This window comes from Hippoglossus hippoglossus, chromosome 3 (assembly GCF_009819705.1).
Source record: "Hippoglossus hippoglossus isolate fHipHip1 chromosome 3, fHipHip1.pri, whole genome shotgun sequence".
Taxonomy (NCBI): Eukaryota; Metazoa; Chordata; class Actinopteri; order Pleuronectiformes; family Pleuronectidae; genus Hippoglossus; species Hippoglossus hippoglossus.
Genome location: NC_047153.1, coordinates 5,077,936 through 5,093,222, shown reverse-complemented (window position 1 = coordinate 5,093,222; position 15,287 = coordinate 5,077,936). Strand labels below are relative to the sequence as shown.

Sequence of the window (15,287 nt, the reverse complement as noted above, 5' to 3'; positions counted from 1 at the left end):
GTGAGTGACACCTCTGGAGAGACATTACAGGAAAAACATCTGTGAAGACGGCAATGATTAATGTATTTTTAGACTTGGAAAACAAGACTTTCTGCAATGCAATGTGCTGATCCCAAGAAATAAACAAATAAACATCTTTTTAAATTGTTGCCTATGTGTGAATTGTGTTTTTATTTTATCCTTTTTTCTCTTATTCTTACTTTATTGCCATGTTAGGTCACTTTAAACAGGAACATCTCAAAGCTTTGCTATGTTTCCTCCTGTATATTCAGCTACAATAAAAACAATAAGCACAGAGAATCTACAAGTTGTGAAACTTTTGTTTTGAATGTATTTAAAACCTCAAGTTCCTCTTCCTGAAAATACTTTTCAAAGTGTTAGTGTGTTTGGATTGAGATGGGTGGTGTCCTATGTCGTATATGATTCTAAAGAACTTGAATTGGTTGTGTCACTTTGTGTTAGGTGGACGACATATTTTCACTGAGGCAGATCAACACTGGGTGTGGATGCTTCGTGTTTATAAATAGATTGTGTCTATTGTGTGCATGTGTTCAACAGGAAAACATTGCTCATGGGTGTGTTCAGGGTTCTTTCTGTGAAAATCATTAAAATTTTCAAACACTTTCATGTCGGGCTCGACCTTCTTGGATTCAACACCAGAGCAGAACACCGCGTGCTGCTCCCTGCTCTTCACTCGCCGCGGCCCACCGGCTCCGAGTGGCACTCCATCCGCTCAGATGAACCCAGCCGCCGCCGGATGACTCAGTTAACCCGAGGAATGAGAAGAAAAACAATCCCGGCTCAGTTTGCTGCACAGTAGGCCTACCTGTGGGTCCACAAAGCCACACGTCACCTGGTAGCCCGATATGGAGCGGAGACAAAGGCGGGGATGAAACCCGAGCACGCCAGCCTCCTTTCTGTTGCCATGGCGACAGCGGCTGTTTCCAGAGCCTGGGTGAGAGAGAGAGAAAGAGATAAAAAAAACAAAACAGGGAGAGACTCAGAGGACCGATGGCCCGAGGCTCCGCCCATTAGGGGGGGAATTCACAAATCTAACCTGGCAACCCGACAACCTGGCAACCAAATGCAAATACAATCAATGTATTTAGATGCAAACACGGAATAATGAGGAGGTAATAAATTGGCCGAAGCCCCTCGGCGCTCTTCCCCTCTTCCTGCCGGGTAATTCACTTCCATCGCCGCTCCTCTGTGGCCTTTTCACAGCCTGCGACTGGACGTGGATCAGGGTGTGTGTCTGTTACTGGCAGGTGAAGAAGCAGGTTGAGCAGGTTGTTCCCTGAATGCCACTCTGCCTCCTCCCTCCCTCCCTCTGTGCAGGCCGACTGCTGATTCACTCTCACACGTTGGCAGCTCAGTGAAGAGATTTTGTTGCCCGTGCACCTGTTCTCATCTGATACAGCCTGAGAATAAGGTAAGGACTGACTCAGGAAGGATTTCTGTCTTTTCTTTCAGGAGAATGTGTTCGGCTTTAAAATCGGATGCGTGATTTATTTTTTGTCTAAACATGTTTGAGTCATATTTTTTGAGTTGTGTTTTTAATCAAAACAAAAGCAATCACGAATAACCTATTTTTAAATTAATATATTTTAAATTCTCCACTCCTTTAACGGCAACATGTCACATTTAAAAAGTTTTAATGATTAATTAGCCCATAATCATACACACATAACAGTTTGTGTTTCTGTTTTTACTTCATAAGAGTGAAACTAGAGCATGAGAAACAGACTCGTATCCACTTTCAATGTGAAAGTAAAAAGAGTTCATGGCCACAGATGATCACAACAACAAGTGGGCACACATACTGAAGGAATTACATAACCTGAACACTGAACACACAGTGCGGCCACACCAGTGTTTGTCACTAACACAATGAATAATGAACCAGGGTGTTAAAGTATCCGACGTATTAGAATCATTCGTTTCTCTATGGACACCCTCATACATGTGTACAGATCTATTTTCTACATTTCTCCCTTGTTTTACATTAATAAATGTAGTGGAATAAAAAGTATGTTATTCCTCTCAGCAGTGCAGTAGAGATGAAACTGATAGAAGCTGGTGCTTTAAGGCAGATATTCAGGTTGTACACATCCACTCTGGAACGATGCAATTAACATTCAACATACATGTAACATGTCACACACACAGGTGTAACACATGTGAGCTTTACACAAACAATGAACAGGTTGTGTGCTTGTGTATCTTTAAGTCTCCTTGTGTGTGACTGTTTCTCTGTAAACCTGCTGAGGTGATAACTGCTACAGACTCTGACAGGCCGGCACAATGGGAACTCGTCAGCGAGCAGATACTCTGAGTGTGAAAGGGTGAGAAGAACACATCAGCCTGTTTCCTTCGACCTGCCGAGGCCGCGAGACTCGTTGGCGGCGACGCTAGCGACCAATAGCGGCGGAAATGGTGCCGCTATTCCCAGAAGGAAGCGGAGAGATACTTTACCGAGAGTGTTGTCACATGTGGGGATGTTTGTAATGTGAACAGGAAGTGACACGATGAGTTTTAAACAAAACAGGAAACGCTGGTTTTATTATTTTGTGGCTCGCACGCTGTACGTCACACAAACAGACAGTAACAGATACGTATCAATCTTTCATCTGCGTCATTAGACATAAGAGCATCATCTGGCTTTTGATCTATATCTTTAAAACCCCAATGAGCAATGACACATTTACACAAATCCAAACAAACCAGTGAGTCCACTGAGCTGCCTGTTGAACTGGTTCCACACCAATTTGTGTGCCTGCAGCGCAATTACACTTTTATCCCCCACGGAGTTCAGTGTGCTGGAGTCCACACTTCAGGATGTTCCTCCAGTTGAAATTAATAACATTATTATTATCATCTATCACCTATTTTTGCCCCAAACCGATATAGTGAAATGCAACAAAGGCGTCTTAGCCCCCAGGCCTCGAATGACAGGCCCCGAGCAAATCTCCTTTCAAGCTTAATCCTTTGTGTGGCTGACAAGTAGCTGACAAATTAGCCAAGAATTCTTCATCTCATAACCCCGGAGAGACCCAGGGGCAAAGTCACAGCACTGGCAGAAGTGGCGTTCAGAGTTAAACATGTAAAAACTGGAGTTCATGAAGTTGTTTGTGTTTTCTGTCGATGCAATCCTCAGTGTTCTGCAAATTTGAAATTCCACTGCAGTGTCTGTCTGTCAGTGTTTTTGGCTGCAAATTTGTTTACCAACAAAACTGACCTGCAGTAAATCGGCCGCAGAAACGAAAGATCATTCAAAGTTTGGTGAAATTAAATTAAACCTATTAAGCGAAACCCAAACTGGAGAAACATTGGTCGATGGCTTTATACGACAATACCCACAGTTTTTTAACTACTGTTTCCATGGAGACAATGCCAGTTAGTTTGCTGCGAATTAGACAATGTACTAAATTCAAAGATATTCCTTTGTTGCAACTGTGAACAAAACATGATCCATTGTAACCAGATGTTTCCACAATGGCCCAGATTCCAGAGCCGGACTGATTTCACCTGTTGAGCTGTGTCCCGACTCAGGGGCCTGAGGCCGTCATGGGCCACGTAGACCAAAGAGCCTTTGTTGCATTTCTTCGTCGACCGCATTTGAAGGAGCGCTACTTACCCTACTGTGACTCAAGGGGTCTTCAGATGCAGCCTCTGAAGTTTTGTATGCGACTGAATTTCACGCTCTCTGATTGGATTGAAAACATTTTGCGACAACTCGACAAATCAGAGCGGTGAAGAAACAAAAAAAAAAATGTATTTCATCCAGCGTTGAAGCTGAAAAGTCTCCGGTCACGAACAGACAGGTCACTTTCTTGTTTCCACTGCAGCAGCAGCGTTGGACGCTTATAAATCGTCCACCCTCTCTGCCCCCGTCTCGGTGGATTGAGCCATTTTTCTTTAATGATGTGTTCTTAGTGTCGTATCATCAGCAAACGTTAACTGTTTGATTTATCCCATTTCCACGCGGCAGGTCGCACCATTAACAACCCACAGGCTCTCCATTCATTTCCCACAGAGCAGAAAGTCACAGAGACGTGTGAGACGATAAACAAACCTTTCCAGACACTGACCACTGGAGGACATTTACGTTTCACTTTGGTGATTGACGACAAGTTTCCATCAGCACTTAAATGAGGCAGATGATTTGCCCCAGCTTATTTGAAAGATAAATATTTTTGATCCATTGGGCTGTATGAAATTTTCAATTTATTTCCAGTTAGCCGTGCACCAGTCAACTATGCAAAACTTGCTAAAGTGTCACGACAGGTAAAACCAGATTTGCATGTTCAGAACCTCTGTTTCGCTGCTGCGCTCTGAACAAGAAGCAGGTCACAACAAAGCAGCCGGTCAACAGAGTGGCCTGCAGGGAATAGCTGGAGTCATTTGTGTGTTAGTGTGACGCCGAGGGGACGACACACAGCTCAGAGGGCATTGGTGTATGCTCACACTGTCAAAATGTCACAGATCTCACAGGAGATTGTGCTGGGACCTGCTGTGTTACAACGCAGGGTTGACTGCATTGAAACTCAACAACAACCTGATGTAGCAGCCAGGATATGTCATGTTCACGGTGTTTCGGCCCCATGTTCACCGCCAACGTCAACTGGGCGACTCCTGGAAAAGACCCCGGAGGTGTGTGTGTGACGGGATCAGTCGCTCAGTGATTTTCTTCCTGACTCGTGTCAGCGCAGACGACCTGTGCTCTTTAGGCAGGTGATTTTTGTTGTTGCTGGAAAAAGGGGAAAGAGCAGAGATGTCTTGATTCACACTGACTCTTTGCATGTGGTCAGGGGGAGTTCGGAGGCCGCGCTGAACACAGATTCAAGTCCCGTGGCTCCGTCCCGAAGGAGCTTAGGGGCAGGAGGTGAACAGAGGTGTCAGTCACTGAGGGAAAGGAAATAGAAAACAACCAAAAAAACACACTTCTTTTTAGTCTTTTTCAATTTCTATATGTTTCATCTCAAAAACAACAAGGAATCATCTCCACCAAGGAGGTTATGTTTTCCGCCCTGTCCGTTGGTTGGTCATTTGTTTGTGTGTGTGCGTGTGTGTGTGTATGATCGACTTTCAATGGTCCACTATTAAAGCACTATATAACTGCAGTCCATTTGCCATAACATGAATACAGAATATTGTCGAGGGAAGCTATAGGGAATGTGTGTAATAACATGATATACAACTTTCTTATACTTTTGCCATGTGGAAGATTTACTATAGTCACTTTTTCTTTTGCCCTGGAAACAACAGTTTAACTCAAAGTCCACTAACATACTTGTTCTGCAGCTTTTGACCAACTTTGATCTGGTTTCGTCTTTTGAGAAAATGCAGGAAAGAGGTTGTGAAAGTGCTCAGAACAATATGTTGGAGCATCTCCAGTTTCATGACCACAGTCTTTATCTGCGGGTCATGTGATACGGTCAATAGCTTCCAAACAAGCGAGTAAGTGGACCTCGAGATTAGGTTGTTATTTTTTTTTAACAGCTTTTTCAAGGATCAAGACTAAACAGTGAAACTCAACACAAAACAGTTTCTTGAGAAAGCTACCTTCAAACCAAACTCTCCACACGTGTAAAACAAAAATGAAAATGTTGTTATTGTGTATCGACAATTTGCTGTGAATTATCAATATACTATTAAAGTGAATTTAATCATGTAATGATCTCAAGGTACAATTCAAGTCAAAGTTGATGAACAACAAAAATTATTTATTACATAAAGTCATAATGTGATGAGTTACTTTGAAGACAACAAGCGGATTATTTACTTTTTCAGGCTTAAAATGATGTTTTATGTTCTCTCATGTGTTTCAGAGTGACACCAAAGTAAAAATGGAACTGTATTTAAAAATCACGGTGTGCCTCCTCCTGATCGTCCAGACCTTTCACCTGGCGTTGCTCCAAGATTCAACCGACTCTCCGGGTCGTACGATTAATCAAGGATGGCTCCGTGAACTCCTAAAGGGACATAAAGACGGAAATAAAAAGGCTCCGGTCGCTAAGGAGGAGCCGGGGTTTGAATCGGAACCATATGCAGATGCTATGGATTCAAACAATGATGACGGTGCTGGAGTTCCATCGGGCTCCATGACTCTGTTTGGAGATGAAAACATGTCCAGTCGTGAAATGAGTGAAAATAAAACATCTGGTGTTCTGCTGGTGTCTCTCAAATTTTCAAATCGTACAATCAAGAAGCATAAAATGTCAAACACCACAGTTGCTCCAACTACTACAACAACAATTCCCACAAACTCAAGCCAGAGAAACATGACAGGAGCTGAGGAGGAATCTCACAACTCAACGATGACCAATCAAACCTCCACCGCTGATTCCATTCCTCACAACTCAACGATGACCAATCAAACCTCCACCCCTCATGCCATTCCTCCTCACTCCACCACCTTCTCCAATCGCACTCATTTACACCCGACAACCTTGGCGCCAAAGATCAACGCTACGCAACAACCACCGGAGAAGAATAAGGGGTTAAACAACGGCACAACAACTGCAGCAACCACAACGACACCGGGGTTAAATGAGACGTCCATCACGTCTTCATCCACAGCAGCGTTCCCCTCTGACACCACAGGAACCGGCCCTGTGCCCACGACCCCTCTCGCTCCGATCACACCTGAGAAGGCCAACAAGACGGACAAAGACGGAGCCTCGGGGAGCAGCGCAGACAGAGGTACCACTGCAGTTTAAGGTGTCACAGTATCTGGTGTATAGTTCTGTGTCTTTGTGTGCCGCCCTATCAGCGTGACATTTCTCTACAGACAGATACCGGGAGAAATATAACGTTCATGTGAAATTCCCGGCGCTTATAACTGGGTTTGAGGTTTGACAGATAACAGAACAAGAGTTATTGGGCAACAAAACCGGGAACAAAACCCCCTCAGAGACTTTGAGGAAACACATGCGCTCGTAGCTCAGGAGCACATATATCTCTGTTGCTTGCTTTGCATATTGTTTTTTTATTTCCACCCTTTCCCTGACCCACATTTGCCTGCGTGCATTTTCCCACTGTCAGAGGACAAACGGCCAGTCTTTCAAAGGAAAAGGTCGGATTTGGGTTTCAGGTGCCATCGAGGTGCCTGCGTTGACTGGAGGGATCGATTACAGGCAACTTCTTAGCAAGACAATGAAACCCTGTTTTAGGGGTAAAAAAAAAAGCCCCTGAACGCAGCAGTCAGGGACCGAGGACAAAGACACTGTTGCCACTGTGCGGGGACGAGAGACCAGTCACGCTTGTGGTGTCAAAAAATAAAAAAGAGACAGAGGAGATATGAAAAAAGGCTGATTGTCATAAATACTTTAATTCGAGCTGAGAGTCCTGCACCGGATATAGAAAAGTTCTGAAACAGGTAGTAAATATATTATTTACATAAATGGGTAAAGATAGACTAAACATGAGCGGGCAGCGGGTGAGAACTACAGAATGTTGTTATTACTGGAGATATCAGAAATTAAAATGATTGTGCAGCTTATTTAACATCTAAATAAGCTCATATATAACTGTTACTACTGAAAATGGGTCACATTCAGGAAATGAATATGACCTCAGTGGCTTTGCTGCTTGTAAAAAAGTGCCAACAAGTATTTTTTGATTACCCCAAGCTATAGAAATGTTGTTTTCGAGGAAACATACTGATCTATCCATCTATCTATCTATCTATCTATCTATCTATCTATCTATCTATCTATCTGTCTGTCTATCTATCTATCTATCTATCTATCTATCTATCTATCTATCTATCTATCTATCTATCTATCTATCTGTCTGTCTGTCTATCTGTCTGTCTATCTATCTATCTATCTATCTATCTATCTATCTATCTATCTATCTATCTATCTATCTATCTATCTATCTCTCTCTGTCTCTCTCTCTCTCTCTCTCAATGCTACTTACATGAGTGAGCTTTCGACAAGTGGAGAAAAAAAAAAAAAAAGGTCTTTATCGAGTAACTGCAGAGTTTGGATTAAAATAAAACTCACATCACACAGACAGATGTGACAGCAGGACATAACACTAACAGATGAGGGCAATAACCAGTGGGGGAAACAGTTGTGAAGCGGCAGGCAACACCGAAGGAAGTAACCTGCCCACAGTTACCGTGACAGGCACAGCACGCGCACGGAAACTGCACGAGAGCACAAACGGCTGAGCACAGATAAACGTGGAGCCTGTAAATATGGGCGTGCAAGGCAACAATGCTTGTCCTGACATTAGATAATAAAATAAAATGCACTACAGCTGCCTGACCTCACTGTACCAGGGTAACATACATATTGTTACACTGGCATCGGGTGTTTTATGTCTACTCTATATCAGCTCTGTGAGGCGGCGCGGTGCATATTAACATGCTCATAGTGGCAGAGATGTAAATGTCATCAGTTTCTACAGTTATTCAGTAATAAATCAAATACAGCAAACAGTCACTGTTTACCTTGACCTAAATGTCTGCACTGACATTTATGGTAATCTGTCCAACTGCTGTTGAGAGGTTTCAGCGAAAAACCACAAATGTCAACTTCAGGGTGGCGAAAAAAAGAGAAAAGTCAGGGGGTCATTAACGTAAAGAGGCTGGACCCTCAGGAGAATTTCACAATAATGCCCTCCTTCACACTAACAGGCGAACATTACTGTCTGTATCATCAGCATCGCAAAAACAACAACAACAAACGACAGCTACAAGGGGATTTCGATCAGAGAAATAGAGATTATTTGCATTTGAGTTTGGATACCGAACCAAAACCGGTCAGGACCAGTCAGGCTGGTTTGGACAAGATGTTTCACAACAATGTTCAAACGCAGAGAAATCGCCAATTTTATTCAAAGTAGCGGGACGTTGCATTTTAGTCACCTTTTTGCTGCTAAAGTGAATAAAACTTAAATAAAAGAAGTCACCCGTGAACAGGATTCGCGCCTGAGTCCCGTCAGGTAGATTTTCAACAGCAGTGTTGGTGAAGACAACAACTCCCATGATCCCACACTGCTTCACAACTTCATCCAACTTTTGTTATTGATTTGATTGAGAGACCCCTGGTGGCCAAAGTTACATATTATTATACGTTTATGTGAAAAAGGTTTATTTTTGACTGATTCTGACTGAGGTTTCTTCTTGTAACAAGGGAGCTTCTGTGTCTTCACTGTTGCTTAAGCTGGAAATGTCTCTTAGAGTATCATCAGATCTGGACTGTGCTCTGTTAAGAGCCTTGAGATAATATACGTTATGATTTAGAGCTAAATAATAAACCTGACGAGTAATAATGGGAAGTACAGTAATAAGCACAGGCTGCTGCCTTATTAATATTCAAATGCATTCATCAAATGATCATGACTTTGGAATGTTGATTGCATTAATTATGGCTGTGTTAATGAAACAAATCGACACAGCTGACTAGCTGGAGTGTGTGTGAATGCAAAGTGCTCAAAAAACACATTTCAGCCATAATTATCTGACAATTAACGCTCGAAGTACAGCAGCTGATATGAATCATTTTCAGTGTTGACAAATCATTTATTAACCGTCTCCCTCCCCCTCGACCCCCTCGCTCCTCCCACACAGGTTTGACATCAGATCAACACAAGCACCGCAGGAACGGAGTATGGGCGGCTGTGCTGGGAACCGGAGTGGCCATAGCCATCGTGGGACTGGTGGTCTACGTCATCCTGAAAAAGAAACACCAGATGGGGTTTTCTCACAGGAAACTGGTGGAGGTGTATCCCTCGGACCCAGGTGAGCAAGCTCCACCACACACACACCCTGCAAAATCAATGTGGAACTTTGTTTGCCTGCAGATTTCCCAATTGAGTCCCAGTATAATCTCGCTTATCTGTGATTGCTTGTTTAGGATTTGATTAGGGTTGTAAACTTGATCTGACCAAACCTAAAAATGGTCATTCTAGTAGGTCGGCTGCAGATTGCAGTATAATAACAATGGCTGAATATAAAGTACTCAAGTGTACATGAATGAAGATCTGGTGGCTGCCATCTTGCGCTTTTGACGTGATTTTTGTTGTGTAGTTGTGATCGTGGAGTTGGTCTTAGCTGTCAATCATGACGAATGACTAATTGAAACTAAACTTACAGGATAAATAAACACTTGAACCTACATCTGTGTTAAAATAACTATACCTAAATAACAAAAAAACATCTTTATCAGACATTTGTCTAATTTGTGACATTTAATTTTGGTCCACGTCCCATTCACACACATGGAGGAGCCAGGGGTTTATCCGCAATACCGCAGCCAGCCAACAGGGGGTGATCAAGATGTTTTGGCTTTACTCTAGAGGGGTTATCGTGTCATTCATCTTCATACACAGTCTATATATGAGTCACTCATTGAGTCAGACACTGTTTCCCAGCAGTTCAACATCTTTTAGAAACAGTCTGATACATTAGCTCCTGGAAATCAAGTGAAACACTTTCACACTCCGGTCTCGACGCTCAGTGGAGGCCAAGGGCTGCAGCTTCATATGAAAGTGGTATTGATCTTCTCATCTAATTCTAAGTGTGTTTCCAAAAATGTTAACCTTTTCCTTTTAGCCCTCGGTTCCCCCCCCCACACTTAACCTTCTCTCACGGTCCAACTGAAATTAAACTGCATGCTTCTTTCTGCTGCAGGATACAGGAATCAGACTGAAAGTTAGGTGTTTGAGAGTCAGCTGTTTTTGCCACCTTAAAAAAACAAACTTATATGTTTAGGATGAGTCAGATTCAATCAAACACTGAGGAGGAACAACATGATACCATTCAATGGGACTTGAACGCAGACTTTATGTTAAGATTGATGTCAAGTCCCTGAAAATGAGTGGCCGGATTGTCTTGATCCCCCCCTAGTGGCCGGCTGCAGTATAGGCTATGAACCCCAACCTCCACCATGTTAACAGATGGCATACGGACTAAAACTTTCTCAAAGTTGGTTTCCGTCATATTAGGGTGTTCTTATCTCACTAATGTATGTTCAAGTGTTCACGTTTGATATTAAATATGATAAATGTTTCTTTAAAAACAATTGATAATATTCAAGTGGTGATTGTAAAAACTTGCCTGATCTCCAGTCCTCAGATTGGACAACAGCGAACCTCTGGACTTGAACTTCGGAGGCAGGGTCTATGACAACCCAGGACTCCAGGGGGACAACTTCCAGATGTCCAACTTTCCAGGACGTCACTGAAACTAAAAAAACACGGTTTTCCTTCTGACACCTGATAGAAAAACTGATCATGTGGAGTTTTGTAAATGAGACGGTCTGAGTTTTTATTTTGTGTAAATCTTATGTCAGATTGTGTGTCATGCTGAGTAGATTTATCCAACTGAAATAGAGGAATCACTGAAGGCAATTTATCTGAAGTGCGCTGCCAAAGCCAATATGAACAGCCAATTACGTGTGTTGCCAAAGGGAATAAAATGAAGAATATGATTTGCAGTCGATGCAGGGTGTTAAAAATGAATATTTACTGTACATTTTTGGTTTTAATTTTTAATTTAGTTTGCGTGGCTGAGATAAAATCGGTTAAAAACAAGACATCTGATAAAAAGAAGAAACTAGAATACAACTCCTGCTGATGCGAAAACCATTTGTGGAAAAAAAAAAAGAGAAAGGCATACGCTGTCTGCAGAATAAATAGCAGATTACACAGGTGGCACATTGAGGCCTGTGCAGCAAAAATTCAGAAGCCATCGCGAACAATGACATTAACCATATCAACCGTCACCTGCTGTTACGGCACAAGGGAAGGAAATAAAAAAAGTTATATTTAAACTGCGCTTTCAGATTTTTCCACCGTCGACAGTCACAGCCGGAGCCCGAGAATTGAACCGTCAAATCGAAAGACCCGAGTTTGTTTTTCTACAAAGTGACGGTGGAGGTGGAGGGAGAGCCGGCTGCTGTTTTCTTATTCATAGACTGAGTTTTTTTTGGTATTCATGAAGGGGGGATTGTGTATTTGGTTTTAGCTGTGCTCAGTAGCAACATCTGTATCCTCATAATATACTCCTTAAATCTTCTGACCTCCAGGTGTCCAAACAGAGATTCAAGTCTGTGGCGGCGACGGTTTGAAACCTCGGAGAGTTACGTCCTGTAGCGTTTACCTGCAGCAGACACAGATCAAAGCTAGAACGCGTCTGATTATTATATTTCTTTAAAAAAACTTTATATATTTTCTTATTGTTATTCTTGTCACATGTTTGCTTTGACTCTGAGTGACAACCTCGAGTTAAAAATGTGTTTCTCTTATACAACATGGCTGGGCAAGGAACCTGCAATTTAACTTCCTACTTTCACTAATGCCTTTGTGAAATAAAATCGAACAATAATTCAGAATTGCTTCATTCTACACGTGTCCTTTTTCTTTACTACATATAAAAACTACTCTTTTATAACTGTACATATGAAGAAAATGCATCTGGCAGTGGCATCGCTTCCTTACTCAAAGTAGTTTAAAGCGTCAGTAGGTGTGAGAAGCACTTTGTCTGACTGATGGAAGAAATATTAATAACAACAGCCAAATCCCCTTTTCATCATTTGGGGATTTTTATTTAATTCCACAAACGTCTGTCTGTCGGCCTGTGGCTCACACATCCAGAGAGACGTTCATCTTATTGGCTTCACACTCGGAACATGTGTGTTGTTAAGAAGCCCAAGGAAGTGCAGCGATTTAGACACGTGACACGTTTAATAATAATACATTTTGAATAAACAGGCGACCAGAGCTCTGTAGCTGCAGCACCTGGGACCCATCAACCTAAGTGACCGATCCTCCAGTTCAGGGTTATTGCGTATTGAGTCGAGCTTCACTGAACTTTGAATAAACAGGTGAGCAGCTCTTTGTGCAGCAGCGGTGGTGCAGCTTCAGGTCACCTTTACAATTCCCCAAAAAAAGGAAAAGCTTCACCACAGGACAAGTAAACAGCCCAATCCAAGTGTTTTCTCCCAATATATTAAACATGTTTTATTCCATCACGCACAGACACGCACACACACCACTTCTTCAGTATTAAGAACACTTCTCGCACAAGCATTTGTTTCTTTAATTTATCACAAAAACTTCTCTCCCTGGAGAGATTGTGGCCGTTTTAATTAAACAACAATTTAGGATGTGATTGTTTGGCAGGCTGCTGAAATCAATTAACTGACGCCTGGCTAAAGAATGTAAATATTTCACCGGGGCGCTGGTATATGGGCCAGGTTAATTTACACTTCCAGCAGAGCCAAATTAATTTGAATGAAATTAAATGATTGCTATCTAAAATGAGGCTATGCCAAATTTATTATTGACTAAATTCTGATTAATTTTCTTCAAGCTAACTCGCCCGGAAATGAGTTTAACCCATAAAGCATAGTTTGCTGTAACAGTCTAAGTCACTGACTCTTTATCCGATGAGTCGCGGCAACAATTAAATGATCAAAAGATCATTATGCTGGAACACAGGAGGTGTATAATGAACAGCTTTATGGCTGGAGGTTAAAGGTGAAGAGAGCAGGTGAAAACATCTGTACAATGTTCAAAGTGAAAATGAGCTGGTGGTAACTGAAACGACCAAGAGGCCCCCCCGGTCTCTCAGTCCTGCTTTGCTGAATCTGCCCCTTTATATCAAGGTTAAAGTGGCACCAAGGTTGGTATATTCCAGCCAACTGTCCCGCCCAGACCACCACGGGCTGGCATGCAGCTTCCTCTGCTGCAGAGAGATCTGCTGCAGTTTTTGCATCATCAGATTTTGTCTTCACACCCTTCACCTGCAGGCGATGGCGCCAGAGGAGTCACACAGAGAAACATCCTCCTCAGTGGGCCGAGGCTCCGGCTGCTCATCAACACCAGGTTTCTTTTAACAGGTGAACAGAGAACTCTGTTTCGTTTTGAACTAGAGGCGAACAAAAGCTGCATTGCAGACATTGCATTGTTTAGCATTTAGGTTTATATTTAACCTGCTAGTCTCCTGTGATGCTCGCTGGGGTCACAGGTTGCACATGTATCAACCTTTAGTTTGACTGGTGGACGGAGAAAATTACTTTTTGCATTTTTTGCAGATAATGAAATTAGACCTCATCTCCTGCATTTGAGACAAAATGTTTTAGCAAGGCTTTGACTAAGTAAATTCTTCATCTGAATTGTGGGTGTGCCAGTTGCCCCTTTGGGTAGCACAGGCAAATCTGTAGCTAAGCCAGAGTTTAATAGTTTCAGTGGAGTGTATTTGGAATAATGTTAAATAATAATAATATGTAATATAATGAATAGAACGTTATCACCCAGAAAGGGTAGAAAACTGCCTTCGGATCACCAGTACAACATAAAATCAGATATACAAATGGAAGGACAATAAATTAAAACAAAAATTAATACTAATACTACTAATAACAATGTATACTACCTACAGCAGCACGATTGTTTGATAATGTCTTTAATTAACATAAGCTAAACGAAAAATATATTGTCAGTTAGCAGCTGCCATATTTCACTGCTCAGACACTATCGTCTGTTATTCTATTGGGAAAAGTAGAAAAGTATAAGTTTATAATTCCTCAAATAAAAAGTGTGCAGAGTTTGACTTCAGTTACTTCAATGTAATGATGTTAAAATGATTTTTTCTCAGAATGAAAACAGTCCCTGGCGTGACTGAAGATCAAAAAGACTTTACGTCAGTTTCTTCTTTTCTTCTCGCTGATGAGCCACGTTGATCTTAATGAACAGCATCTTGTAATAAAAACGCCAGTTCTTTGCCATGAGTCATCGGCACATCCTGACAGGCCACAAATTCTCAAGTTTTACTTAATAATGGAGGAATGAGGGATGGATGAAAGCAGTGGCAGATGGAGGCTGATGTGCAGCTGCTGTTTGTGCCTCTGTTGCCAAGAACCAGGCCTCGCTAATCCCCAGATACGAATTCTGGTGTAGGAGGAAAAAGCTGGAGCTCCAGTTTGGGCTTTAACTGGTGTGCAGACATTTCTTCTCTCCTGGTTCTCGTGGCTTCTGTCCAGCAACCTGCTGCTTATTAAGTGTGGATGTGCAAGGTTTGGTGCACAATGACAATTAAACCACAGTAGTTTAAGTTTGCAGGTGTATTTAGAATAATTTAATCTTTATGCTGTCTAATAATTGGACAAATTAACTTCTATTTCCGATATTTAGTTAAACTGACAAACAGGATGTGTTTCTGGGCGTGTGTGAAGACAATGTTTTGCCCTTTTTCTAACGCTTACCTACAACTCAGATTGCTGCCAGAGATTCCTGCGATGCATTTAAAGCTGACTCAGAGGGAAATG

The 15,287-nt window shown here is 42.1% G+C and overlaps 1 protein-coding gene across 1 annotated transcript; it reads left to right on the top strand.

The window, feature by feature from the left end:
• The first annotated feature begins 1,329 nt into the window (after positions 1–1,329).
• muc15 (mucin 15, cell surface associated) lies at positions 1,330–11,766 on the top strand. The gene is made up of 4 exons (XM_034581396.1): positions 1,330–1,432; positions 5,832–6,705; positions 9,587–9,757; positions 11,086–11,766. The coding sequence occupies exons 2-4, from the start codon at positions 5,850–5,852 to the stop codon at positions 11,199–11,201; spliced, it is 1,143 nt and encodes a 380-aa protein (XP_034437287.1). The 5' UTR covers positions 1,330–1,432; positions 5,832–5,849; the 3' UTR covers positions 11,202–11,766.
• The last annotated feature ends 3,521 nt before the right edge of the window (positions 11,767–15,287 follow it).